We start from the raw sequence: 15378 nt of genomic DNA on the forward strand, positions 1-15378 counted from the left end.
ACCGAGATGACGAGATTGCAGAGAGAGCGAGTTTAATCACAAGGCAGCCAAGTGAGGAAAACGGGAGAACAAGTCTCAAATCCGCCTCCCCGAAAATAGGGACTCAGGAGTATTTATGGGGAAGGGGGCAAGGTGATCTGAAATGATTGGAGGTGAGGAGAGATGAGGTAATTGATGATCTGCACAAGTGTAGTCAGCCTTCATGTCTCTTCGTAGGACACATGTTCACAGAATGGCGGCATTAGCGTGCCCTGAGGGTGAAGTTCCAACCTCTTGCTGTCAAAAGGGCCCAGTTGATGGGTTGGTGGTCTCAATCTGGCCTGAAGTAGACAAAGGGTTCAGTTCCTGAAAAAAATAGCTCAAACACCCATTACCGTGGTAACCCAGGGAGATGTCATTTATAGGAACCTAGTGGGAGTCAGATAGCATATTGCCCAAACAGCACAGTTAACAATGAGCAAGTTTATCATGCAGATTTAAGTCCTGCCTTCCATTCTGATAAGTTTCTAGGTAAGGCTATCCCCTCCTTCTTCCTGGTAGAGGGAAGATACCTTTACAAATGGAAATTTTCTTTACAAATGTAAATGTCTCCTATAAAGGGTAGCCAGAACTAAGAATGGGCTTAGCATGACCCACCCATGTACCCGGAGATGTCTACAGTAATGGCCTTTTCTGGGGCAGGCCTCCCATCCCAAACTCCTTTGGTCAGTTAGTGGGGGTGGGGGTCAAAATGTCATTCAGGCAGAGACATATTTTGAGTTGGCAAATTCCAATCCCCCATAGTTACTAGCTGCTTAATCATCAATGGCTGTTTGCCGGTTTCAGACATGTCTCTGAGATCCTAGGAACATATGGCACATCCTAAGAGGCTTTGCATGACAAAAGGGCCCCAAATAAGATATATTCTGGAAACCAAATATGATTTTCCCATGGATGAACACTGCGCGCACAAGGCTGGCAAAGTGTCAGTTCATATATGGTCTGAGGGTGTGTGGAAGGCTCCAGAACACAAAATGCTGCCCTAAAACCCCCTCTCTCGACTTAAAATTTTTCTCCACACTTAGTCACACTGTCAGAAACCTTGCCAATGTGATGTTTATTTGGATCATTAACTTGCTAACCTGAAGCAAGATGTGTAAATTCTCTAAGCCTCAGTTACGTCATCTGGAAAGCGTGAGAACTCATGTGATAACCTAAGAAAAACATCTGGAAAGGAAAATAATTCTCTACGTTGTAGTTTTCTTCTTTCTCAGTGCACTACATAGTTTATGCTAACATTGAGCTGAGTTAGATGGTTGCAAGTCTTGACAAAATGGGTTGGGAAGAGAAGGGAAAGGTCATCGCAAGTCTGGACCACTGCAAGGGGAGGAGGAAGGGAGGACCAAACATGGGTTGATGTCGGGGCTGGGGCAGGAGGAGTTTGGGCACAGGGACACGAGAGCCTAGTGGATGAGAGAGAGAGGGGCCATGGAGTAAGAAAGATGAGGAAGGATTTGCAAAGGCACTGAATGGGCTTTACCTATTGTGAATTTTGCCTCAAGCCAGTATTGAAAATGAGCCAGATAACTTCTATGGATTCCTTAGGTCTTTTACATAAAAGCAGTTCACAAACAAACCCTGTCCTGGCTCCTGGCTGAAGGGTTCGTGATCTTGGCAGCTGCCCTGCAGCCCCTAGGAGTCATCCTGTGTCCCAACTCCCATCTCATTACAATGGCTTGTCCTGGCATTGCTCCTTAGAGGTTAGGGGCTCTTTCCACTCGAGGCTTTCACTAGTGAGACCCCACAATGATCCTTTAGATGGTTCAGGGGAAAGTGTCAAAGAAGAGATTAACAGAGGATTAAAGGATAAAGAAGAGAGGAAGTAGAATGTCCAAAGATACAAAGGTATGAAACAGCATGGCTCCTTCCGGGAACTGCAAGTTGTGTAGCCAGGAATGGTGAGAAAAGAGAGGAAGGTCAGCTCACCTAGGGAGGACCTACAGCATGGATGGTCTTAAGTGCTATGGATATTAACCTGTAAGCCAGAGGCTCTTAACCTGGGGACTGTAGTCTCAGGGGGTCAATGAATGAGTTTAAGGAGCTCCATGAACTCCCTAATATTGTATGAAAAATGTGTGTATTTTTCTGGGGAGAGTTTATGGCTGTCATCAGATTCTCAAAAGGGTCTGTGAGCTCCAAAAGTTAAGAGCCACTTGTAAGTTTGGGGAAGCTTAGAATTATGTACCAGGACTGTTATAGGCCCAGGTAAAGACCATCAAGGGTCTGAGGTGGGGCAGTGGCAGAGAGGAGAGGAGGGAATGGATATGGTTGAGATGAATGAGGTGGAATTGACAGGATTTAGTGTCCTGAGAGATGGTGGAAATGGGGCAGTGGAAGAAATTCAGGTTGACTGCCTGGTTTCTGGCCAGCCTTGGTGGTCTAGTAGTGAAGATTAGGCACTCTCACTACCGTGGCCCAGGTTCGTTTCCCGGTCAGGGAACCACACCACCTGTCAGTTGGTTGTCATACCGTGGCAGGTGCATTTTGCTGTGATGCTGACAGACTAGGATGTGGCCGCCCACTTACGAAAAATAATTGGCTATGAAAAACCCTATGAATAGCAGCGAAGCATTGTCTGATACAGCACCCAAAGGTGAGAGGATGATGCAAAAAGACCAGGCAGCGTTCAGCTCTGCTCTACACTGGGTCGCTAGGAGTCAGAATTTGCTGGATGGCACTAACAACAACTCTGGTTTCTGGCTGGAGTGACAGGAGGGACAGTGGTGCTATTAATGGGTCCAGGGAATATGGTAGGTTGGGTAGAGGAGGTAACAATCATGAGGGAGAGAGCTGCCACCATCCATCATCCTCAAGAGGAAGTGAATGAAAGAAGACCGCGCATATTTCCTCTGGTAGTTGGCCAGCCTCTGCCATAGAGAATCTGACACCCCGCAGGCCTTCCCCAGAGCAGGGGTTTGCCAGTCATCGGGGCTTTGGGGCTTTTGTGCATCACCTCGAGATTCTGGGCATCTATCTGTCTGCTCTCCGGATAAGAACTCCTCTGCACCTGGGCAGGCTGGCTCATGCCCAGAGCGCAGCAGACAAGGTGCTCTGACTGTTTGGAGACACCTGGTTTGTTGGGGAAAACAGTCCTTAATAGCCCAGAACACAGTTGCTTCTACTAAGAGGTCTGGTTAGAATAGTTTCACTTAGTCACTAATTTCCTTTCATTAAGACACCATTCATGAAACAAATAAGTACTGTCTCTTTTAAAAATATTGGTTTGGGGGCTGGCCTGGTGGCATAGCAGTTAAGTGCACGTGCTCCGCTGCGTGGCCTGGGGGTCACAGGTTCAGATCCCGGGTGCACACTGACGCACCACTTGTGAAGCCATGCTGTGGCGGCGTCCCACATAAAGTAGAGGAAGATGGGCAAAGATGTTAGCCCAGGGCTAATCTTCCTCAGCTAAAAGAGGAGGATTGGCAAGAGATGTTAGCTCAAGGCTAATCTTCCTCACACACACTATATATATATATATTGGTTTGGGTCCATATAAAGGCAAAATCTTTATGTATTTTGAGAGGATGGTTTTAATGAATCTAAATGGAAATGGTGAGAAAAAGAGGAAAAGATTAGCCAAACGGGTCCCCGTCACAGGTTTCTGTTAATCTATTTTCAGCTGAATCAGGAGCAAGAATGAGTTACAGAAAACAAAAACCTTGATGAGTTGTGTGGACATGGTGAAATATGTCATTTTAATACATTTTGAAACATTCAGAAACCTTTGCGTTGACTGTATGTTCTCACTGTAAGTCCCCAGTGCTCCATCAGCTCTGAAGATTGTGAACCCGACACTAGACTCGCTCACTTTGGAATGGGATCCACCGAGCCGCCCGAATGGCATTTTGACCGAGTACACCTTAAAATATCAGCCCAGTAAGTTATTGGGAGAAGGGAAAGGGGAAACATGGTTTAAAAAAGGGAAAAAACTTAACTGGTATCTTAATATACAAACTGGTTATTTTTTATAGCTGTAGAATGTATACTTATACCTTCAAGTGTTATTCCAGAAGGAACTTCAAATCATACTTTTTAAAGAAAAATGACATATATGCTATTGAAAATTAAGCAGTGTGTAGAACAAGGCAGACTTTTGAGTGTGAGGTGTAGGTGGGGCTATTGTTAGGTCAGGTAGGCATTATCTGTAAGTGGAGTGTAGTAAGCAGCGGGGTTCCTCTGGCACAAGGGCTCTGAAGATGAAGTTTGGGGTCGTTTATCAATACATGACTCCATCTGCAAAAACACAGAGATAAGAAATGCAATTGTGATTCAACTATAAAAGTCCCCTAGCTAGAAGCCAATGGGTGAGAATATATTTCCCCTTGTTATGCCATATTATAGAAGCTATAAAAAGTTATCGCTTATGTCAGGCAAAGGGTGACTAGGATTACAAAAGCCAATGTAATCTAGGTTTAACATTTTTGATTGACATGTTTATTTGTAATAGTATTCTTATAGCAATTAATGGAGAATGCACTTGTTTATTATTTCTTATTGACAGTTAACAGCACACATGAATTAGGCCCTCTGGTAGATTTGAAAATTCCGGCCAACAAGACACGCTGGATTTTAAAAAATTTAAATTTCAGCACTCGGTATAAGTTTTATTTCTATGCACAAACATCAGCAGGATCAGGAAGTCAGATAACAGAGGAAGCGGTAACAACTGTGGATGAAGGTAAGATGGGTATGTATAAAATCCGTATAACTATAAGTATCCTGAGACAAAATCTTTAACCTAAGTTTATGCTTTCTCTCTCCTTCTTACCATGGAGCGTCCATCTTACCCAATTAATACAAACCCTTACTTGTAATTTGTCATTCTGATGTATATATAGTCAATTATTTAATTCATATTAGAATAACAATTTGATATTTATTTTCCAAGTCTATGTGAAATTTTTAAACTTATATAAAAATATTGAGGTGAGATTGGGAAATTGCAGTATTTTGCCACACTTGAATTTGAAGTTCAAGGCAATGATTTTTCCTATCTGCAAGTTAATATATATATATATATATATATACACACACACACACACATACACATACATATAATATACATATATATTCACACACAGACATAGATACCTATACACAAATAAATATATGTAATGCTAGTTCTGGTCTTGATTCACTGGAAAGTAATTTGCTGGTCCACGTACTGATTTAGGTTTTCTAGCAAGGAAATTGAAACAGTTATTAAATAGTACATTTATTTCGTATTTGAGCATGGAACTTTGTATTTTGGTATGCCATCTGGTACAGAGAAAGCAAAGTAGCCCCATTACAGTATTGAGAAAAGGAATTCACACTTCCTTTCATGTTTTTAAAAATAATTTTGAAAAACTTTAGATTCAATGAAAACAAATATATTATAAAAGATTTTCTGTTTTTGCATGTCTCTAAATTATAGAATTGCTTAAAGATTATTTATTTGATTATCTTCCATAGCATAAGAAATTGACATTTCTACCCAAAAAAATTGGTTTGAAATATGCTAAGCCTTCTTATATAATAGGCAAGTATGACTAATGCACCTTAAGTAATGTGTGGATTTGATTACTGGGTAAGTTTGGGAACACCAACCTGTCTTTGTCTCCTGTACCTGATGGGGTACACTTCACTCGTCTTGCATGCTTTAGCATTTTAATAAGTGTTTTTATATAGCTTTACATGCTCCTTGGTGTGTTACATCTAACTATATAGTGTCCTATTTCTGTTTCCCTTCATTAAAGCTGGTATTCTCCCACCTGATGTAGGTGCAGGCAAAGGTAAAATAATTCATCTGCATGACTTTATACATGTGTGCAATTTGCAATGTTAAACATGGGGAAGTGCAGCATGGGTTAAAAGAGAAAATAAAATAAGCTTTGAAACACCAAAAGAAAGAGAAGATCTTGGAAGATCTTGGCTTTAACATTAATGTCTAGTCTTTTTTTTTACAAGTAGCCACACCTTGAATTCCCCTAAAACTTTTTCTCAAGACTTATCCCTGGTACAAATCCTAATCTTAGCTTTTAATGATATGATTGTGGCTGGGTCAGAAAGGACCAAACCTGTGGATTTGTCACAGATCCTCTATATGGCCATGCCATATTTTAAGGGTTCAAAAATATTAGTCCTGTGATGAAAACAGCCTGTGAGAAATCCTATCAACCGAGCTTCCTGTTCTAATCTAAAGTAGCTGTCCTCCTCACAGACGCAGTGTACACTCTGCTGGCATTACACTACACTGTCCATTTGGAATTTTGGCTTCGCAGTACCCTCCAACTGGCCCGAGGCTAAACATCCCCCCACTGGGATCCCCTGTGAGCAAGTCTTCAGTTGGCCTGCGTGCTCTACTCAGTTGTGTTCTTCTATCTTGTCTTCACCAAATGGCTCATGTCTCCTCCTCCTAGGTAATAGGCAGCAATCACAGTGGGTTACTTTTGTTCTCCTTTATTTCTCAAAGCTCTCTGGGTGAGAAAGATTTGTTGGGAGAATGGTGCTTGAATAAATTGTAGTAGTCTTCCACTTGAGACAATCCCAAAGACCCCCAATCTTTGACCCTTGGCTGTTGGTTGGTCTGTTAGCTTTTTAGAGAGCAGTGGAGTCCCAGCCACAGGGCGCTGTTGTCATGTGCACTACGCCTGGCCAGGGGTTTTCATGGGCTTTGACAAACTAAATGAGTACAAATAGGAATGAAGAAAAAGAAGACTAAGAGAAATAAGTGCTTTGCCCAAAATTAATCAAATCGTGTGAGCTTAGGTCTGATACATATTTTCTGTTTTCTTAGAAGTCTGCTTGTATTCAGTCTTGGTAAATTATTCAATAACTCCCAGACCTACCTGATCTATACCAGGTAATAAATAACTCCCAGATCTATCTACACATCTATCTACACGAGATAGATCTGAGAGTTATTGAATAAGAACTGTAGCCATTTTCAGTAATCTTAATAATGTTGTATATGTGTTTTTAGACTTGAAAGAACAAAGTTGTAAAAATTCAAAATCTCTACAATATTGTAGAAAGACGTAAACCTCTCTTTTATACAGATGCTTCTTTCCTGGGATAATTAGATATCAATTTAAATCCTGAGTCATTTTACAGTAATTTGCTGCTATGTCCCCCTAGTAATGGTTCTCTGAGGCATCCAGAGAAAGCCTGGCCCCCTCCTGCGCAGTGGACACGTCGCTGTGGCTCCGCCTGGAGTCGGGAGCAGAGCACTTGCCCTGCAACAGGGCTGCCTGTGAAGCGAGTCTGAGTTTCCCTTGACTTGTCTTGTTAGAAGAGGATATGCGTTCCACTGGAAAAAATGTCACCTGCTGATTTTAATGAATTAAAACTAACTAAAAGAAATCTTTATTAAAATAGTTTAGGTTTTACCATTTAATGTGACTAAATTGAATTGTGAGTTACTTATGATTATAGAGCCAAGTGAAAATGGAGTGTTGGAAGGTTCAGGAAGCCCCCAATGTTGAAATCTGATGGATCGTGGATAAGAAGAGAAATAGTGTTTAAATTAAAAAAAAAAAACTAAACCTAACCTTATTTTCTTATTGCTTCTTTTAATAGTGCACCAGTAATTAAACATTGCTTGCATAAGAAGATGACATTTTACCATGATAAGACTTTAAACTGCTCAGGAATAATTTATTATCCTAGGTCTTCCTTCCTCAAAAATATTTCCTTTTTCAATCTAAGAATGACTTCTATCCTCTTCTCTGTTTTCCTTCTCCATGCAGAGTTTAGATACTCTCTAAGAGAGAAGAAAAGTAAAAATGTTCCATGATCCTTCCAAACTTTAATATGTTTTTATATATCTTTTATATTTTAATTTAAAACAGCATGAAAGAGAATAAATAAGAAATGGGTCTTTGAGAGAAAACATGTGTGATATCCTTAGCTATAGAAGCATCAGCTTCTAATGATTTTAATTCACTTCTGATCAAAGAGGAGAAAAGAGATGCATCTGAGTTTACATTTTTAAATTTTCTTACAGATTTTAAGAGATGTTAATGAAACTCAACCCTCAAGCTTTCAAATATATAATTACAAAAGAATTATTTAAACCACAAAGTAGAAGCCAGGCTAATTCAATTAGCTATATAATGCCATACTAACTCTTTTCCTTAATATTCTCCTGAATTTGAACAATTTGAGCATGGAAATACTCTTGAGATCTTCAGGAGTCACTTATTTTGATCTGTGTCCTTGCTTAGTTAAAGCCCCTTAGTATCTGTGTAAGATTTGTACTTGTTTGGCTGCATTTGTTCAATTTCTGTGTCCCTTTAAATAGTTTCAGGGTCTGGGACTCTAGGAGATAGACCTGTGAAGGCATCTATAGAAATGAACCAAAAACTCGCAGATAATGGATTTGAGTTATGGTTGGAGTATTGCTGACCGATGGACACTGCTTTATCCATAGCATTTTACTTTCTCACCCTTGGGACCAGTCATGAGAACACTTTTGGGGGTGACGAGTTGAGGTAGGGGAATAGGGAGAAACTAACTGGTAAGACAGGAACTAAACCTGGTTCTTGACCTAATTAGCAGCCGACTGTGGTCAGCCAGTTAGGACTGAGCAGAGGAGAGCACCGAGGAGCTGGTGAGGAATCCTCTGTGGTCAGATTCTCACTGTATAATTATACCAGAGTTGGTCCCGCCACTGCCAATTAGCTTAAGAAACAAGGAAAAGCTAAAGAACTAGTAAATAAAAATCAGATTTAAAGTTCACAACTTTATTTGGCCTGAACCAAAAAAAAAAAGACTGTATAGAAGGTTCATTCAGTTCAACAACTAACGTCTATCTGACACGTAAAACGCACCAGCCTTTTTTAAGGCACTGTGTGTCAAGATAGTAAGATAGATGCTGTCTTTGATATGCTTAAAATCTGGCAGGTAAGACCAACACATAAAAAAGAAAAAAATAGATGCCGAACTAGTAATTTGAACAAAAAGTATCTGAGCATAGAGGAATGAACCATTTATTTTGCCAAACAGTCAGGAAAAGCTTCACAAAGAAAGCAATATGGAACGGGGCCTTGAAGGACAAATAGAATTTTGGCAGATGAGTTAGGGATTAGGTGTGTGTCAGTTCTTGGTAGGGGGCATAAGCAAAAGCACAGGGTTTCAAAACTCACAGAACGTTTGGGTTATACCCAGCAGTCCAGTTTGTCTGAAATGAAGAGTGCATGGAAAAGAGAATCTGAGATATGACTGAAGAGGTAGGTGGGGCCAGATGTGAGTGGTCCTTAGAGGCCATGAGTGCCTTGCTAAGGAATTTGTGTTTACCTGTGGGCAGAAATCAGCCATCCACATTTTAAACAGGGAAGTGAAGGATCAGATATGTAGTTTAGGAAGCTAAAATGGAGGTAACTACACTGGTAGGATCTACCAAGAAAGACTTAGAGTAGGGAGAGGGACGCGAGGCAGACTGCTGAGAAAGCCCTGATGAGAAACCACACTAGCATGGGCCAGGAAACTGGCCAGTTGTCTGGCACGTCATAGATGCTCAGTGAGTATTTGTTCAGTAAGAAAGTGGTTGAGTGGGGAGTAAAAGCAAGGCGAGTTAGAATTCTCTATGATAAAAGTGGCTAAGCAGCATAACCTTAGGAAATTGCGATATCTTCTCTAGTATTTAAGAATAAGCTAAATGCTCTTCTGTTGGAAGTATTTCACTGTGGTTCTCCCCTGAACATCTTCCATAATTACATCAAGACTAAATTCCTCAGTTCCATGATTTCAAAACTTTTTAAAGAAAATTAATATTTTGCCTGGGTTCTCTCCACTGATGTTTTACACCCATGTTCATTTTTACTGTCTCTATTGATTGATCATATTCCTATCATTATCTATTCCTTTGAGAGGAAATCTCAGACCTAAAATCACTTAGGTCCACAGAAGGACTCTACATAGTTCCAAAATTGGTTTTGCTCTTTATTATTTCCTACCCTTAGCACAGAAGAGCACACGATATACATCTGATGGTGAATTATATCTCAGAGGTCAAGTGCATTATTTAATTTCTTTTTTTTTTTATTTTTTTATTGCAGTAACATTGGTTTATAACATTGTAAAAATTTCAGATGTACATCATTATACTTCTATTTCTGCATAGATTACATCATGTTCACCACCAAAATACTAATTACAACCCATCACCACACACATGTACCAAATTATCCCTTTCACCCTCCTCCCTCCCACCTTCCCCTCTGGTAACCACCAATCCAATCTCTGTCCCTATGTGTTTGTTTATTGTTGTTATTATCTACTACTTAATGAAGGAAATCATACGGTATTTGACCTTCTCCCTCTGACTTATTTCACTTTGCATTATACCCTCAATGTCCATCCATGTTGTCACAAATGGCTGGATTTCATCGTTTCTTATGGCTGAGTAGTATTCCATTGTGTATATATACCGCATCTTCTTTATCCATTCGTCCCTTGATGGGCACTTAGGTTGCTTCCAAGACTCGGCTATTGTGAATAACGCTGCAATGAACACAGGGGTGCATGTACCTTTACAAATTGGTATTTTCAAGTTCTTTGGATAAATACCCAACAGTGGAATAGCTGGATCATATGGTAGTTCTATCCTTGATTTTTTGAGGAATCTCCATACTGTTTTCCATAGTGGCTGCACCAGTTTGCACTCCCACCAGCAGTGTATGAGAGTTCCCTTCTCTCCACATCCTCTCGAACACATGTTGTTTCCTGTCTTGTTAATTATAGCCATTCTGACGGGCGTGAGGTGATATCTCATTGTAGTTTTGATTTGCATTTCCCTGATAGTTAATGATGTTGAACATCTTCTCATGTGTCTGTTGGCCATCTGTATATCTTCTTTGGAGAAATGTCTGTTCAGGTCTTTTGCCCATTTTTTAATTGGGTTGTTAGTTTTTTTGTCATTGAGATGCATGAGTTCTTTATATATTTTGGAGATTAAGCACTTATCAGATGTATGGTTTGCAAATATCTTCTCCCAATTGTTAGGTTGTCTTTTCGTTTTGTTGATGGTTTCCTTTGCTGTGCAGAAGCTTTTTAGTTTGATATAGTCCCATTTGTTTCTTTTTTCTATTGTTTCTCTTGCCCAGTCAGACATGGTGCTTGAAAATATGTTGCTAAGACTGATGTCAAAGAGCGTACTGCCTATGTTTTCTTCTAGAAGTTTCATAGTTTCAGGTCTTACATTCAAGTCTCTAATCCATTTGGAGTTAATTTTTGTGTATGGTGTAAGGTAAGGGTCTACTTTCATTTTTTTTGCATGTGGCTATCCAGTTTTCCCAACACCGTTTGTTGAAGAGACTTTCTTTTCTCCGTTGTATGTTCTTGGCTCCTTGTTCAAAGATTAGCTGTCCATAGATGTGTGGGTTTATTTCTGGGCTTTCGATTCTATTCCGTTGATCTGTGTGTCTGTTTTTGTGCAAATACCACGCTGTTTTGGTTACTATAGCTTTGTAGTATATTTTGAAATCAGGGAGCGTGATACCTCCAGCTTTGTTCTTTTTTCTCAGGATTCCTTTAGCTATTCGGGGTCTTTTGTTGTTCCATATAAATTTTAGGATTCTTTATTCTATTTCTGTGAAAAGTGTTGTTGGAACTTTGATAGGGATTGCATTGAATCTATAGATTGCTTTAGGAAGTATGGACATCTTAACTATGTTAATTCTTCCAATCCAAGGGCACAGAATATCTTTCCGTTTCTTTGCGTTTTCTTCAATTTCTTTCAGCAATGTTTTATAGTTTTCTGTGTACAGCTCTTTCACCTCTTTGGTTAAGTATTCCTAGGTATTTTATTCTTTTTGTTGCAATTGTAAATGGGATTGTATTAATTTCTCTTTCTGCTACTTCGTTGTTAGTGTATAGAAATGCAACTGATTTTTGTATGTTGATTTTGCATCCTGCAACTTTACCATATTCGTTTATTACTTCTAAAAGTTTTCTGGTGGATTCTTTAGGGTTTTCTATATATAAAATCATGTCATCTGCAAATAGTGACAGTTTCACTTCTTCCTTTCCAATTTGGATCCCTTTTATTTCTTTCTCTTGCCTGATTGCTCTGGCTAGGACTTCCAGTACTACGTTAAATAGGAGTGGTGACAGTGGGCATCCTTGTCTGGTTCCTGTTCTTAGAGGGATAGCTTTCAGTTTTTCACCATTGAGGATGATATTAGCTGTGGGTTTGTCATATATGGTCTTTATTATGTTGAGGTACTTTCCTTCTATACCCATTTTATTCAGAGTTTTTATCATAAATGGATGCTGTATCTTGTCAAATGCTTTCTCTGCATCTATTGAGATGATCATGTGATTTTTATTCTTCATTTTATTAATGTGGTGTATTACGTTGATTGATTTGTGAATGTTAAACCATCCCTGCATACCTGGAATAAATCCCACTTGATCATGGTGTATAATCTTTTTAACGTATTGTTGTATGCGATTCGATAGTATTTTGTTGAGGATTTTTGCCTCGATGTTCATCAGTGATATTGGCCTGTAATTTTCTTTTTTTTGTGTTGTCCTTGCCTGGTTTTGGTATCAGGGTAATGTCAGCTTCATAGAATGAGTTAGGGAGCTTCCCCTCCTCCTCAATTTTTTTGGAAGAGTTTGAGAAGGATAGGTATTAAGTCTTCTTTGAATGTTTGGTAGAATTCACCAGGGAAGCCGTCTGGTCCTGGACTTTTATTTTTGAGGAGGTTTTTGATTACTGTTTCGATCTCCTTACTGGTGATTGGTCTATTCAAATTCTTTACTTCTTCTTGATCTAGTTTTGGAAGGTTGTATGATTCTAAGAATTTATCCATTTCTTCCAGATTGTCGAATTGGTTGGCATATAGCTTTTTGTAGTATTCTCTTATAATCTTTTGTATTTCTGAAGTGTCTGTTGTAACCTCTCCTCTTTCATTTCTGATTTTACTTATTTGTGCCTTCTCTCTTTTTTTCTTGGTGAGTCTAGCTAAAGATTTGTCAATTTTGTTGATCTTTTCAAAGAACCACCTCTTGGTTTTATTAATTTTTTCTATTGTTTTTTTGGTCTCTATTTCATTTATTTCTGCTCTGATTTCTATGATTTCCCTTCTTCTACTGATTTTGGGCTTTGTTTGTTCTTCTTTTTCCAGTTCCTTTAGGTGCATTGTTAGATTGTTTATTTGAGATTTTTCTTGTTTGTTGAGATAGGCCTGTATTGCTATAAACTTCCCTCTTAGAACCACTTTTGCTGTATCCCATAAGTTCTGGCATGTTGTATTTTCATTTTCATTTGTCTCCAGGTATTTTTTGATTTCTTCTTTGATTTCTTCGTTGACCCAGTCATCGTTCAGTATCATTTTGTTTAATCTCCACATATTTGTGGCTTTTCTGATTTTCTTCCTATAGTTGATTTCTAGTTTCATACCGTTGTGGTCAGAAAAGATGCTTGGTATTATTTCAATCTTCTTAAATTTATGGAGACTTGTTTTGTGGCCTAATATGTGATCAGTCCTGGAGAATGTTCCATGTGCATTTGAAAAGAACGTGTATTCTTCGGTTTTTGGATGGAATGCTCTGTATATATCTACTAGGTCCATCTGTTCTAGTGTGTCGTTTAAGGCCAATGTTTCCTTATTGATCTTCTGTTTAGATGATCTGTCCGTTGGTGTAAGTGGAGTGTTAAAGTCCCCTACTATTATTGTGTTACTATTTCTGTTTTTATGTCTGTTAATAATTGCTTTATATATTTAGGTGCACCTACATTGGTTGTGTAGATATTTACAAGTGTTATATCCTGTTGTTGGATTGTTCCCTTGATCATTATGTAATGCCCTTCTTTGTCTCTTTTTACAGTTTTTCTTTTAAAGTCTATTTTGTCTGATATGAGTACTGCTACCTCAGCTTTCTTTTCATTGCCATTTGCGTGGAGTATCTTTTTTCATCCCTTCACTTTCAGTTTGTGAGTGTCTTTAGGTCTGAAGTGTGTCTCTTGTATGCAGCATATATATGGGTCTTGTTTTTTTATCCAGTCAGCCACCCTATGCCTTTTAATTGGAGCATTTAGTCCATTGACGTTTAAAGTAGGTATTGATAAGTATGTACTTACTGCCATTTTTTAACTTTTTTTTTTTCTCAGTGTTTTAGTAGGCCTTCTCTGTTCCTTTCTTCTTCTATACAGAATTGATGGTCACTTTAGTTTGACCTCTATCTGAAAGCTGTACTCTTTAACTCCCCTCCTCCCTCATGTTTTTGATATCATATCTAACCTCTTTTTTGTGCATTTGTAGCCATTACGTTCTTATCATGGAAATAGATTATGTTTCCTATTTGTGGTCTTCTCTTTTCCCCTTAAATCTGTCCCTTTAACATTTCTTATAGCGCTGGTTTCTTGGTGACAAACTCCTTTAATTTTTGCTTGTCTGGGAAATTTTTTATCTCTCCTTCCATTTTGAATGATAACCTTGCTGGGTAGAGTATTCTTGGCTGTAAGTTTTTTCCTTTTAGCACTTTAAATATATCTTGCCATTCTCTTCTAGCCTGTAAGGTTTCTGCTGAGAAGTCAGCTGATAGCCTTATGGGGTTTCCTTTGTATGTAACTTGACATTCTCTTGCGGCTTTTAGGATTCTCTCTTTATCTTTAATTCTGGACATTTTGATTATGATGTGTCTTGGTGTGGGCCTCTTTGGGTTTATCTTATTTGGGGCTCTCTGTGCTTCCTGTACCTGGATGTCTGTTTCCCTCCTTAGGTTAGGGAAGTTTTCATCTATTATTTCTTGAAATAGATTCTCTGCCCCCTTGTCTCGCTCTACTCCTTCCAGGACACCTATAACATGGATGTTAGTGCGCTTGATGTTGTCCCAGAGGTCCCTTAGACTGTCCTCACTCTTTTTAATTCTTTTCTCTTTTACCTGTTCACCTTGGGTAATTTCTTCTAGTCTTTTGTCCAGCTCACAGATCCGTTCTTCTGTATCCTCTACTCTGCTTTTGAGTCCCTCTAATGAATTTTTCATTTCCAGTATTGTATTCTTCATTTCTGATTGGTTCTTTTTTATATCTTCCATTTCTTTGTTGACATTCTCACTGAGTTCATCTATTCTTCTCCACAGATCAGTGAGCATCCTTAACACTCTTAGTTTGATCTCTCTGTCAGGTAGGTTGCTCATTTCTGTTTCACTTAGTTCCTTTTCTGGGGTTTTGTCCTGTTCCTTACTTGGAATGTATTCTTTTGCCTCCTCATTTTGCCTCTGTCCCTGTGCTTGTGTCTATGTATTAGGTAGGTCAACTACGTCTCCTGCTCTTGGATAGGTGACCTTATGTAAGTGATGCCTTAGGAGGCTTCCAGTGTGCTTCCCTCAGTTCTCAGTGTTCCAGGG

At 39.1% G+C, this 15378-nt stretch overlaps 1 protein-coding gene across 2 annotated transcripts in view; it reads left to right on the top strand.

The window, feature by feature from the left end:
• NRCAM (neuronal cell adhesion molecule) overlaps positions 1 to 15378 on the top strand; it is a 272550-nt gene that overhangs the window by 235444 nt on the left and 21728 nt on the right. Inside the window, exons 24-26 of one of the 2 annotated variants that reach the window (XM_058523123.1) lie at positions 3793 to 3915; positions 4541 to 4726; positions 5778 to 5813. In XM_058523123.1, the coding sequence (XP_058379106.1) occupies positions 3793 to 3915; positions 4541 to 4726; positions 5778 to 5813 (345 nt within the window). The remainder of the gene's footprint in view (positions 1 to 3792; positions 3916 to 4540; positions 4727 to 5777; positions 5814 to 15378) is intronic. The other variant, XM_058523116.1, reaches the window with a different exon arrangement.

The sequence above is a fragment of the Diceros bicornis genome, chromosome 3 (genome assembly GCF_020826845.1).
Source record: "Diceros bicornis minor isolate mBicDic1 chromosome 3, mDicBic1.mat.cur, whole genome shotgun sequence".
NCBI lineage: Eukaryota > Metazoa > Chordata > Mammalia > Perissodactyla > Rhinocerotidae > Diceros > Diceros bicornis.